The sequence below is a fragment of the Amblyraja radiata genome, unplaced genomic scaffold (assembly GCF_010909765.2).
Source record: "Amblyraja radiata isolate CabotCenter1 unplaced genomic scaffold, sAmbRad1.1.pri scaffold_1231_ctg1, whole genome shotgun sequence".
Classification (NCBI taxonomy): Eukaryota; Metazoa; Chordata; class Chondrichthyes; order Rajiformes; family Rajidae; genus Amblyraja; species Amblyraja radiata.
The window spans coordinates 4,246-18,465 of NW_022630414.1; the positions used below are offsets into that span (position 1 = coordinate 4,246).

The 14,220-nt window shown below is 43.6% G+C and overlaps 1 protein-coding gene across 1 annotated transcript; it reads right to left on the reverse strand.

Annotated features, from left to right (window-relative positions):
* Positions 1-3,343: 3,343 nt before the first annotated feature.
* Positions 3,344-14,155, reverse strand: LOC116969803 (transcription factor LBX1-like). The gene is made up of 3 exons (XM_033016583.1): positions 13,547-14,155; positions 13,044-13,348; positions 3,344-3,918 (listed from the first exon to the last, which is right to left on the reverse strand). The coding sequence occupies exons 1-3, from the start codon at positions 13,573-13,575 to the stop codon at positions 3,449-3,451; spliced, it is 804 nt and encodes a 267-aa protein (XP_032872474.1). The 5' UTR covers positions 13,576-14,155; the 3' UTR covers positions 3,344-3,448.
* Between the last annotated feature and the right edge of the window lie 65 nt (positions 14,156-14,220).

Below are 14,220 nucleotides of genomic sequence, written 5' to 3' on the forward strand. Positions count from 1 at the left end.
GAGATAGATAGATTCTTGATTAGAACGCATGTCAGGGGTTACGGGGGTAAAGGCAGGAGAATGGGATGAGGTGGCAGCGATCAGCCATGATTGAATGACGGAGTAGACTCGATGGGCCGAATGGCCTAATTCTACTCCTACAGTCCACCCCCCCCCCCCCCACACACACACACACACACACACACACACACACACACACACACACACACACACACACACACACACACACACACACACACACACACACACACACACACACACACACACACACACACACACACATTGTCTACACGCTTTGTAGATTTTGTACACTTTAAACATTCAAACATAGAAACATAGAAAATAGTTGCAGGAGGAGGCCATTCGGCCCTTCGAGCCAGCACCGCCATTCATTGTGATCATGGCTGATCAATAATCCGCACCTGCCTTCTCCCCATATCCCTTGACTCCACTAGCCCCTAGAGCTCTATCTAACTCTCTCTTAAATCCATCCAGTGACTTGGCCTCCACTGCCCTCTGTGGCAGGGAATTCCACAAATTCACAACTCTCTGGGTGAAAAAGTTTTTTCTCACCTCAGTCTTAAATGACCTCCCCTTTATTCTAAGACTGTGGCCCCTGGTTCTGGACTCGCCCAACATTGGGAACATTTTTCCTGCATCCAGGTTGTCCAGTCCTTTTATAATCGTATATGTTTCTATAAGACCGCCCCCCCCCCCCCCCCCCCCCCCCCCCCCCCTTCCTCTCATCCTGCTAAACTCCAGCGACTCCAAGTCTGGTCTTTTCACTCTTTCCTCATATGACAGTCCCGCCATCCCAGGGATCAATCTCGTGAACCTACGCTGCACTGCCTCAATCACTAGGTAACATTATAATAGCCTGTGCCTCAAATACCTCCTCTGGCAGCTCGTTCCATACACCCACCTGTTAAGTCTTTTCAACAGGGCGAAAAGGAAACTATTTCGGACGCTTGAAGACAGTCCCAAGAAAAGATTTAAGCCTCAGCCGGGCTGTACAGTATCGAACGTTTTGTGTCAACGCTTCACCCACAGCGCCGGTTACAATCCTTCGCTCCATTGATGCTGCCTCACTCGCTGAGTTTCTCCAGCATTTTTGTCTAACCTTCGATTTTTCCAGCATCTGCAGTTCCTTCTTAAACATTTCGTCTACTCCACTGCGAATTCACTTCAAGGTGGTATGCCTAGTTTGAAGAAGTTCTCCTCCTCTCTCCGAAGTCTGTGGAGTTCTCTGCCTTCTCCCCAGATCCCTTGACTCCACTAGCCCACAGAGCTCTATCTAACTCTCTCTTAAATCCATCCAGTGATTTGGCCTCCACTCCACTCCACCCTGAGGTGGAGGCAGGTTCTCTGGATGCTTTCAAGGGAGAGCTATATAGGGCTCTTAAAAATAGCAGGGTCAGGGGATATGGGGAGAAGGCAGGAATGGGGTACTGATTGGGGATGATCAGCCATGATCACATTGAATGGCGGTGCTGGCTCTTGTCTCTTGACAGTTCAACAACCTCCTCCGCCTCTTCCTTTCTTCTATTCCTCCCCCCCCCCCCCCCCCCCCCCCCACCCACATCAGTCTGAAACATAGAAACATAGAATATAGGTGCAGGAGTAGGCCATTCGGCCCTTCGAGCCAGCACCGCCGTTCAATATGATCATGGCTGATCATCCAACTCAGTATCCAAGAAGGGTCTCGACCCGAAACGTCACCTATTCCTTCGCTCCATAGATGCTGCCTCACCCGCTGAGTTTCTCCAGCATTTCTGTCTAACCTTCGATTTTTTTCCAGCATCTTAAGATGTTCCTTCTTAAACATCTATCTTTACACATACACATACCGGAAATTAAAAAGAAAAACATTGTCAGTTCACAAATTCCTACAATAATTGGGCCGCTCTGAATTTATTCAAAATATACACAGCATAAGCCCCGCAACCGGTCCCCAGAACGCGTTTAATAACTTAAGTGATTCTTTCTGTGTTTAAAAACTTGCCACGGGACCTTATCGGAACAGCAATTTCTCTTTTGTTTTTAGGATTTTTTTTCTTTTTCTTGTTGCATCGTTAATTCTCAGTTTCAGTCCCCACGTCTACCCCGTACTGCTGGGGTATGTTTGTACGCCGGCCGTGTGTTCTGCATTGGTCGTTTTGTATATATATAAATTATTATTAACTATACATCGAGGCTAGCGGGCACTGGATCTTGTAGCCGTGGAAGGCGTTGAATATGTAACTGAATCTGTGGCACTCTTTTCCCAACAACAACAACAACAACAAAAAAGAACAGATAATAAAAATAAGATAGACAATTAATTATGTTTAGAATTGCACTCGTTTGCCCGAAAATAAACAAAAACAAAAAACAAAAAAACGATTTCAAAGAAAGGTTCTTACAAAGAGGCGGAAGTCATTATCCTACCCAGACATAACAAATCCTTTGGGTATCAAGAACGTGCAGGTGTCCCAAGGTTAACTTGGACTTTTAAGAAGTTTTTTTTAAAAAGAGGATTGAAAATATGTCTTAAGAGAAAAAAAAGATTTCGTTTCATTTCCATTCGCTTCTTCATCTGCAGTTCGTTTAAAGTGTGTGAACTCAATTTCGCACGCTTATATATAATCTTAAATATATATATATATGTATGTGTGTGTGTGTGTGTGTGTGAGAGAGTGTGCGTGTGTGTGTGTGTGTGAGTGAGTGTGTGTGTGTGAGTGTGTGAGTGTGTGTGAGTGTGAGTGTGTGTGTGTGAGAGAGAGTGTGCGTGTGTGTGTGTGAGTGAGTGTGTGTGAGTGTGTGAGTGAGTGTGTGTGAGTGTGTGAGTGGGTGTGTGTGCGAGTGTGTGTGTGTGTTTGCGTGAGAGTGTGTGTGTGTGTGTGTGTGTGAGAGAGTGTGCGTGTGTGTGTGTGTAAGAGAGAGAGAGAGTGTGTGTGAGTGAGTGTGTGTGTGAGAGTGTGTGTGTGAGTGTGAGTGAGTGTGTGTGCGTGTGTGTGTGACTGTGTGTGTGTGTTTGTGTGTGTGTGTGTTGAGTTGGTGAGTGTGGTGTGCAGTGTCCCTGTGTGTGTGTGTGTGTCCCGCGCGCGCGCGCCTGTGTGTGTGTGTGTGTGTGTGAGAGAGTGTGTGTGTGAGTGTGAGTGAGTGTGTGTGTGTGAGAGAGAGTGTGTGTGTGAGTGTGAGTGAGTGTGTGTGTGTGTGTGTGTGTGAGAGTGTGAGTGTGCGTGTGCGTGTGCGCGCGCGCGCGTGTGTGTGTGTGTGTGTGTGTGTGTGTGTGTGTGTGTGTGTGTGTGAGTGTTTGTGTGTGAGTGTGTGTGTGTGTGTGTGTGAGTGTGTGTGTGTGTGTGTGTGTGTGAGTGTGTGGTTGTGTGTGTGTGTGTGTGTGTGTGTGTGTGTGTGTGTGTGTGTGTGTGTGTGTGAGTGCGTGTATATATATATATATCAATATCATTCAATCGTCTACGTCTATTTCCTCGTCTTCAGAAAATTCGTCTGTAGTCTGGTCTCTGGATGAGCACTGGGGCGAGGAGGGGAAAGGCCCGAGTCCGGACGATGGAGACAGTTTGGGAGATAGGTCCGAGGAGTCGTTCTTGGAGCCGGCGCCTTCGTCCGGGAAATCGTCCATTTGTACCAGTTTCTCCAGCTGCTGCGGCGGCATTTTCTTCAGCGACTCCACGTCCGCCTTCATCTCCTCCAAATCGCGCTTGAGTTTGGCCCTGCGGTTCTGGAACCAAGTAATGACCTGGGCGTTGGTCAGACCCAGTTGCTGTGCGATCTGGTCCCGGTCGGCGGGCGAGAGGTACTTCTGGTAAATGAACCGTTTCTCCAGCTCGTAGATCTGGTGGTTGGTGAAGGCGGTGCGCGACTTGCGTCTCTTTTTCGAGGTCTGTCTCTGACCGAAGGTGGTTACGTGGTCGCGGCCTTGGAAACAAAACAGGGAGTTAAGCGGAGAAGGACGCAAAAAAAAGATTGTCTACAATTGCTAACATTCACCACATCATCGCGCCTGTACCAACATCGCGCTGGGAGATTGCACCTTTTAGTATCGGTAAACACAAAGAACTCACACCCACACAAACGCTCAAATGAATAACATCGAAACATAGACAATAGGTACAGGAGTAGGCCATACGGCCCTTCGAGCCAGCACCGCCATTCGATATGATCGTGGCTGATCGTCCAAAATCTGTAAGAAGGAACTGCAGATGCTGGTTTAAATCGAAGATAGGCAAAAAAATGCTGGGGTAACTCAGCGGGACAGGCAGTATCTCTGGAGAGATGGATTGGGTGACATTTTCAGTTCGAGACCCTTCGTTTGAAGAAACGTCACCCATTCCTTCTCTCCAGAGATGCTGCCTGTCCCGCTGAGTTACTCCAGCATTTTGTGTCTATCATCCAAAACCAGTAACCCGTTCATGCTTTCTCCCCATATCCCTTGATTCCGTTAGCCCCGAGAGCTACATCTAACGCTCTCTTGTATAAATTGCATATGTAATGTCACAAGAAAATAAATATCAACACACATAACATGCACACACCTGTACGAAAGCGCCAGGGGGTTGCAAGTACTCATACACAATCATCGCTCCAGCAGAGTGCAGAGAAATGTATATGTTGTGGATATAAATACGCATAGCATGCACACACGTGTACAACAACTCTGGGTGGTGGGGGGGGGGGGGGGTTCAAACTTTGGTATAAGTACACATAAACCTCAGAACTCCACAAAAGCTCAAAGAAATGCATATATCGTCCCAACAAATCAAATATCAATTCACATAACATGCAGAAGCCTGTGTAAAAGCCTGTTCCCGATGTTGGGGGAGTCCTGAACCAGGGGTCACACAGTTTAAGAATAAGGAGTAAGGAGCCCTTAGGGCTAAAGGAATCAAAGGATATGGGGAGAAAGCAGGAACAGGGTACTGATTTTAGATGATCAGCCATGGTTAATTCCCGGGATGGCGGGACTGTCATATGCTGAGAGAATGGAGCGGCTGGGCTTGTACACTCTGGAGTTTAGAAGGATGAGAGGGTATCTATTGGAACATATAAGATTGTTAAGGGCTTGGACACGCTAGAGGCAGGAAACATGTTCCCGATGTTGGGGGAGTCCAGAACCAGGGGCCGCAGTTTAAGAATAAGGAGTAAGCCATTTAGAACGGTGACGAGGAAACACGTTTTCTCACAGAGAGTGGTGAGTCTGTGGAATTCTCTGCCTCAGAGGGCGGTGGAGGCAGGTTCTCTGGATACTTTCAAGAGAGAGCTAGATAGGGCTCTTAAAAATAGCGGAGTCAGGAGATATGGGGAGAAGGCAGGAACTGGGGTACTGATTGGGGATGATCAGCCATGATCATATTGAATGGCGGTGCTGGCTCGAAGGGCCGAATGGCCTACTCCTGCACCTGTTGTCTATTGTTTGTTGTCTAAAAGCTCTAGGGGGGTTGCAAATGTTAGTATAAGTACTCCAAAGGTTTGTAGGTTAATTGGCTTGCGTTTGTATACTTGGCACAGGTGTTCATTGTGCTTAGACTGTGTATGATTGTGTTAATGTGTGCGGGGATCGCTGGTCGGTGCGGACTCGGTGGGCCGAAGGGCCTGTTTCCGCGTTGTACTGCTAAACTAAACTAAACAATTCATACCTAGAGCAAGAGGTAGCATACATATTTTAGATATTATATATATTATATATTGTCACAAAATCAACACGAATAACATGATCACGTTATAACACGTACGAAACCTGTACAAACACACGGAGATTGCACATGGTAGTATAGGTACACAAACATCCCACACGTACACACAAGCGCAAATACATGTACATATTGTCACAGGATAATATATATCAATATACCTAACATGCACACATGCCTGTACGAAAGCGCTTGTAAATTGTAAATTTTAGTATATGTACACATAAAAACAAATGCTCATAACTACATACAAGCGCACAGGAACCGATATATATATAATATATTGTAACGGGATACCTAATATTAATATACATAACGTGCACGACAAAATATGCCACGCACAACACGCGAGGGGATTGCAAATGTTAATATAAGTACACATAAAACATCTTGTAATTACAAAAAAAATCCCACAAATAAATGCATATAGTCACAAAATAATACACGTTGATACTCTACGCTTGTGCCAAAGATCTGAGAGATGGCGCACATTTTAATCGAAGTACCACACAACTACTCACACCTACAGAAAAGCGCCAAGGAATGTACTTATTGCCACAAGGCACTTGTGCACGGAGCTTTCACACACACACACACGCCTGTACTAAATCGTTTAAGAAGGAACTGCAGATGCTGGAAAATCGAAGGTAGACAAAAATGCTGGAGAAACTCAGCGGGTGCAGCAGCATCTATGGAACGAAGGAAATAGGCAACGTTTCGGGACGAAACGTTGCCTATCTCCTTCGCTCCATAGATGCTGCTGCACCCGCTGAGTTCCTGTACTAAATTGGTTGGTGCTGTAAAAATGATTAATACAACTCTGCATACGAGGTTATGTTGATACCAACGCTTAAGGGGATTTAAATAGTTGCTCATCAAAAAAAAATAATAAGAACATCTAACAAATAGACACGTATACGAAAAGCGCCCGGGGAATAGCAAACGATTAAATATAGAAGGGTCGCCTCATCCATGTTCTCCAGAGATGCTGCCTGACCCGCTGAGTTACTCCAGCACTCGGTGTCATTTCTTGAATAGGTCTACACACACACACACACACACGAGGAACCTCAGACGCCGGGAACTGGAGCAAAACACAAAATGCTGGAACAACACAGCGGGTTTGAGGAGGGACTGGGACAGGCGATGTTTCTGGTCTACACCCTTCTTCGGGACTCGCTAGAATTTAGAAGATTGAGGGGGGATCCTATAGAAACGTACAACATTCTTAAGGGGTTGGACAGGCTAGATGCAGGAAGATTGCTCCCGATGTTGGGGAAGTCCAGAACAAGGGGTCACAGTTTAAGGATAAGGGGGGGAAATCTTTTAGGACCGAGATGAGAAAAACATTTTTCACACAGAGAGTGGTGAATCTGTGGAATTCCCTGCCACAGAAGGTAGTTGAGGCCGGTTCATTGGCTATATTTAAGAGGGAGTTAGATGTGGCCCTTGTGGCTAAAGGAATCAGGGGGTATGGAGAGAAGGCAGGTACAGGATACCGAGTTGGATGATCAGCCATGATCATATTGAATGGCGCTGCTGGCTCGAAGGGCCGAATGGCCTACTCCTGCATCTATTTTCTATGTTTCTATGTCTATGTTTCTTCAGATAATAAACATCAACGCGCTGAGGGGGTCGTAAACAATGGAGTCATTTGCACAATACACGCACTCGCCTGTGCAAAAACCACGAAGCGATACCGTCACAAAATAATATCATAGCATGCCAGTGAATCTATAGAAATATTATCAACGCCGCAGCGGGCTGTCAGGACACAGAAGCAAGTTATTTTTAAGTAAATAGACAATTTCGTTTGGGGTTATCTGTAATTGACACGGTTTTTGTTTACCACTTAACCCAGTCATAACTCAGCCACGCCGAGAGGACTGATAACACCAGATAAACATCAGATAAAATTGTGTCCCGCAAGTGTTTTTGTTCTGTTTGAAACTTAAAAATGCGAACGTTTTATTTGGATTCGGTCTAAAATCTTCAAATCTTCTTTCACTCTCTCTCCAGATATGCTGCCTGTCCCAGCTGAGTTACTCCAGCGTTTTGTGTCTATCTTCGGTGTAAAACAGCATCTGCAGTTCCTTGTTCAAAAGGGAACTGCAGATGCTGGAATATCGAAGGTACACAAAATTGCTGGGGAAACTCAGCGGGTGCAGCAGCATCTATGGAGCGAAGGAAATAGGCGACGTTTCGGGCCGAAACCCTTCTTCAGACTGCAGTTCCTTCCTACGTTAAAACATCTTCACGGTTTGCTTTGTCAAGGCGGGGGAGATGCAGGAACAGTTTTTTTGTGCTTACACATTTAAACCGTTCTCTGCCTACATTAGAGAGAATTTTGTGGGATTTTTTTTTACACCCAATGTACATATTTCCGTGCAGTTGCGAAATAAATATTTTCATAAATTAACGGTTATTAGTGTCCCATGTACCGAGGAACAATGAAAACAATTGTCATTACATAACGAGTTAAGAGTCTCTCGCGCAATATAGTGGATTTCTCTTTTACACCCAACTTGAAACATATAAGACAATTAAGGGTTTGGACACGCTAGAGGCAGGAAACATGTTCCCGATGTTGGGGGAGTCCAGAACCAGGGGCCACAGATTAAGAATAAGGAGTAAGCCATTACGTGCTGTGATTGTTATAAGGTTATATTCTGAGTGCAGGTAGATGGGACTAGGGGAGAATAAGTGTTCGGCACGGACTAGAAGGGCCGAGATTGCCTGTTTTCATGCTGTAATTGTTATATGGTTATATGGTTATTTAGAACGGAGACGAGGAAACACTTTTTCTCACAGAGAGTGGTGAGTCTGTGGAATTCTCTGCCTCACAGAGGGCGGTGGAGGCCGGTTCTCTGGATGCTTTCAAGAGAGAGCTAGATAGGGCTCTTAAAATAGCGGAGTCAGGGGATATGGGGAGAAGGCAGAAACGGGGTACTGATTGGGGATGATCAGCCATGATCACATTGAATGGCGGTGCTGGCTCGAAGGGCCGAATGGCCTACTCCTGCACCTATTGTCTATTGTCTATTGTACAGATTTCCGTGTAGTTGCCGAATAAATATTTTAACGTGTTCAGGTTTTGTTAATTATCACATGCACCGAGACACAGTGAAAAGATTCGTCATTACATAACTAGTGGAGACTAGAGCGATTTATTGTCATATGTCCCAGACTGTGGTTGTTAACATAAGTAGACAGAACAATGAAATTCTCATTCTTATCGATTAGAACTCTTTTTGATTCTAAAAGTTTGTACCGACGCTATCAATATGCAGGTTGCACAACTGTATACGGATGTGTAGCAAGAACTGCGGATGCTGGTTTTAATCGAAGATAGACACGAAAATCTGGAGTCAGGCCCGTTGAGTTACTCCAGCTTTTTGTGTCTACTGAGTATAACATTCGTCAGGTTAAAACAATTGTATTTTATAAAGTATGTATATGTGTTTGTATATGTATGTATGTATGTATGTGTGTGTGTGTGTGTGTGTGTGTGTGGGGGGGGGGGGGGGGGGGGGGGGGGGGGTTGAAGTGTTTGTATCAAGTATTTAGAGGCCGATTTACATACTAGGTACTACATGACAGCTTACCAGAAAGTATACATTAATCACATATCTTTGTAAACACTATGGCTCAGCAACAGACGTGAGACCATAATTACGCATCATCGGACGCGTACACAAACATGTACAAGACATAACAAGGAACAAAACGCGCGGTGGTTTAATTATGACTAATGTTTCTGTAATTCGAAGCCTTATTTAATGGCCGGGACTGCAGCCATTTCACGCAGCCTACAGCACTACAACCATTAGACCATTCAACGCTGCAACCTCCAAATAAGCTCGGAACTACAGATTATTATCGCACTGTTACTGTTTGTTTTCTCGTGGGTACGCGTCTGTGTGTATATATATATATTAAATTATTATAGATTATAATAATTTGAACCGACGCCATAAAGAGCGTAGATTACAAACCTGTACACATAAGTATAACATGTACACACACACAATTATATGCATACACATATATGTGTGTATGTGTGTTTATATATATATATATATATATATATATATATATATATATATATAATATAATATAATATATATAATATAATATATACACACATATAGATTACACATTAATATATATATAAATATACACACACACAAGTATATATATATATATGTGTGTGTGTGTGTGTGCGTGTACGTATATATATATATATACTGTGTTTGTGTGTGTACATATATATATGTGTATGTATAGCGTATGTATATATGTATGTGTTTATATATATATATATATATGTGTGTGTGTGTGTGTGTGTGTGTGTGTGTGTGTGTGAGTGTGTGTGTGTGTGTGTGTGTGAGTGTGTGTGTGTGTGTGTGTGTGTGTGTGTGTGTGTGTGTGTGAGGTGGTGTGTGCGTGTGTGTGTGTGTGTGTGTGTGTGTGTGTGTGTGTGTGTGTGTGTGTGTGTGTGTGTGTGTGTGTGTGTGTGTGTGAACTTTTTTCCCGTTTATCATATTGTTCACAGTGTACTATGTTCACACATTGTGTTGTGCTGCAGCAAGTAAGAATGTCATTGTTCTATCTGGGACACATGACGATCAAACACTCTTGACTCAACGGAAGAGAAGTGACGGTTCAAATACGTTTTATTTGGGACTGAAGCCGATTAGTTTGGCCTCACAATCGACGTCGTTTGTTTCTTATTCTGTCAGCGACGTTAAGTTGATTTAAACTCCACTTACATTTAAAATATATATATATATAGGCGAATGTTTTTTTAAAAACATTTCTCTTTACACCGTCACCCTCCCACCTCCCCCCTCCCTACCCCCCTTCAATAGGTGCAATAATTATTCGCCGGCACTCTTCCCCAAACAAATGGGATTTTCTCTCCCCTCTTTTCTCACAATAACACTAAATCAGGCCGAGAGAGCCAGCGCACATCCCCAACAAAATATCAAAGATAGTTTCTCAGCACGTTACAAAAACACCGGCGCCTCCCGCACACATGTTTGAAATCAGCTTCAGTCACGGGACGTAAAACCCCAACAAAAATATTAGTTAGAAAGTGTTTATATTCTCGCCTGAATCTCGCCACCCACAACATGTGGGCTGTTGAAGACTCAGTAATTTATAGCCCTCTTGTCTGTTTAAAAAACATGCCGCTTATGGAAATGGCTTTCAACTGTTTGTTTAAAAAGCCAGCATTGGAAATATATTTCTTAGAGAGAGAGAGAGAAATATCCTGGTGGGCACACGTGAATTTTGTGTTGATAGTCAGTCCGGAGCGGAGTTTCTCGTGTGAAGTGTCGCTTATCTAGACACGGTTAAAACCGCAACACTTGGGAACCACAAGGGCAGCGAGGCTTGCCATTTGAAGTGGTGAAACGCCTTCTGAGTCAAAATCGCAGCTCAGCGATAAATCGCAACCTCCCAACACCGGAGAACGTAATTTTATAAAAAACGGCCCGAATGCCCTCGCAGTTATTCCACTAAATATCACCCCATTAGTGAAGATGAATTGCAAAATAATCGAAATAGTTTCAGTGTGTGTGTGTGTGTGCTTTGAAAATGAAACAAGTATTTATTGCAGGATAAAATTAGTTAAAATGTGACATTTGTTACCGCTGAGAAAAGACAAATGGATTAATTGCTTGTTAGTATTATGTATTGTTATTGTTAATTAGCACTACAAGCTATTAATTATATTATTACCTCGTAATACTTATTTTAGTACATATTATACACTTTACATAAACATGTGGTTACACACATATATATATATAATATATTATTACGAGGTTATATACTTAAAACCTCTTAATAACAATATGTTATATAAATATATAAATTACTTCTAAGCTCTTAATAACGTAATATATATATATAAATATGAGATTATATCATTATGACCTCTCAATAGCATATTATATATACATATATATAAGAGGTGTTTTTTATCGCCTCTTATATTTTTTATTTAAAATGAAAATTCCTAGTTTGATACATTTCTGGTTTGGAAAGATATACCAACTACTTCAGCCGATTTTGAAAGAGAAACCAACCACTTTGGACTTACATTGAGGGGATTTGTATAACACTAAAACCAGTTTATGACTGAACTGGTAAAATATGCGGTGAATGACACATTTTGGAAACATTACGATATCTTGTATTTCAGTAGCGTGACTTCTCTCTGTAGAGAGTCTCGGTGAAATCTACAATTCAATAGAAGCGTTACACTTCTCTTTACACCGTCGCAAGATTTGAACAAGACCCCCCCCCCCCCCCTCCAATTAGGTGTTATTCTATAGAATCGTTACACTTTTAGCATGTATTGTGTTTTAGCATAATTTATGATGCTTTTATAAGTGATATATACTAAGATTTTATGTACTTTATGATGTTTTTAATATGCAATGCATTTTTATGTAATGTTGCCCCATGTCTGGACCTCGAGTCTGTAATAAAGTTCTTATTATTATTATTATTATTGTTCTCTATCTATGATTGTGCTGGTCTATAGTGTGATTTTACTGGATTGTGTGCAATAGTGCTTATACCCTGGTACATGTGACAATAAAGTATTATAGTATTATGGAGAGTATCATTGAGTATTATTTTTAAGTATCATTGAGTATCATTTAAAGTATAGTCAAGTATCGTTTTGTATAATGTGAAGTATTATTGTGTATCTTTAAGCAGCATTTTAAGTTTAATTATCGTTGTATGTATCGTTTTAAATATTGTGCATCTTCGAAGTATCATTTTAAGTATATGTATCGCTGTATGTATCGTTTTAAGTATCCTTGTGAATCTTTGAAGTAGCATTTTAAGTATATGTATCGCTGTATGTATCGTTTCAAGTATCCTTATGCATCTTTGAAGTAGCATTTTAAGTATATGTATCGCTGTATGTATCGTTTCAAGTATCCTTATGCATCTTTGAAGTAGCATTTTAAGTATATGTATCTTTTTAAGTATCATTGTGTATCTTCGAAGTAGCATTTTAAGCATATGTATCGTTTTATGTATCGTTTTAAGGTTTCGGCCCGAAACGTTGCCTATTTCCTTCGCTCCATAGATGCTGCTGCACCCGCTGAGTTTCGCCAGCATTTTTGTCTACCTTGTATCCTTTTTAAATATCATGATGTATCTTTGAAGTGTCATTTTAAGTATCATCTTAAGGGAAGATTCGACGGGATTTTGGGCAATATTTGGTAGGATCAAAGTGTTGGTAGCAGTAAATTGAACAGTTGCAGAAGCCGCGGTGTATTTAAACGAGGAGGGGTGGGTGGGGTGGGGGGGGATATGTTGACATACCTTCGGCCGCTTGTATCACGCTCAGTTCAAGACCTTTAAATGTTTTGCTAGCCAGCTCTTCCAGAGCACAGAGCGGCGAGGTTTGAGCGGGCAAGCCGTTACGTGTGGTCCCGGATCCGGACACTTTCTCGGCCGGAGAGGAGCGGCTGGAAGAGCAGAGGTGCGAGTTTTTTCTGGCCGCGGGCTTGCTGAGAATGTCTTCGATGCTGAACGGTGTGAGGGGCTTGTTGGAGTTGGCCGGGGGTGGGAAATGATCCATGGGGCTCCTTCTCCTCCGCTCCTCGCCCCTCGCTTGCAGAGCCGAACTGGATTTCACATTCACCCCGGTAGTCATTTCCAAAGGGGCCGAGGAGAAGAAGAAGAAGAAGAAGAACGGATGGTTTTTAAAAAAGTTATGATGTTTTCTAGAAAAAAAAAAATCTTCCCGCAGTCTCTCCTCCAAGAAGCTTTGGGGGGGGGGGGGGGGGGGGGGGGGGGGTGGTTTGGACCAAGCAATGTCTTACCAATGGAGAAATGAAGCGGTCTCACACATCGAAGCCTCTAGGATTTCATTCTTGCGTCTATAGATAAGAGATATAACGAGTAGGAGCCCCCTATTTAGCGTACCGACTCCCCTCTCCTCTCCCCTCCCTCTCTCTCTGTAAACGTGCCAAAATCGCTTGGGATGAGGAAAGGAGGGGGGGGGGGTTGGGGCAGGGAGGGGGTGGGGGTGGGGGGTTGCGGGGGAGAGAGGGAGAGAGGGAGAGAGAGAGAGAGAGGCACACACACACACTCTCGCACTCTGAAACTGCCCAGTCTCCCGGCCCCGTTCGGCAGATCGACCCTTCTCTGGGGCCTGGGAGAGAGAGGAAAAAAAGAGAGAGAATGGGAAACGAAAAACGTCCCCGAGTTGCAGGCGCTGAAGTTATTAGTCTCCGACAGAAGCGGGCCGCGAACTCACAACCGGGCGGAGTGGGCGGACATCGATTATCAGAGCGGCCACCGAGCCATTGGCCGGCGGACAGGCTTTCATAAAGGGCTCCAGTTACATTGATTAATTGTGGACAGCGATAGGAGGAGTTAGTACTGTGTCAGCAAACTTTCACTCGCTCCCCTCCCTCTCTCCCTCTCTCCCTCTTTCTCTCCCTCTCTCTCTCCCTCCCTCTCTCTCTCCCTCTCCCCCTCCCCTCCCTCCTCT

Coding starts and splice junctions, on each gene's coding strand:
- LOC116969803 (XM_033016583.1), bottom strand. CDS start 13,575: ATGTGTGAGACCGCTTCATTTCTCCATTG. Junction 13,349..13,546: donor ACCGCTTCATTTCTCCATTG/GTAAGACATTGC, acceptor TGTGAAATCCAG/TTCGGCTCTGCAAGCGAGGG. Junction 3,919..13,043: donor CGTGATACAAGCGGCCGAAG/GTATGTCAACAT, acceptor TTTGTTTCCAAG/GCCGCGACCACGTAACCACC.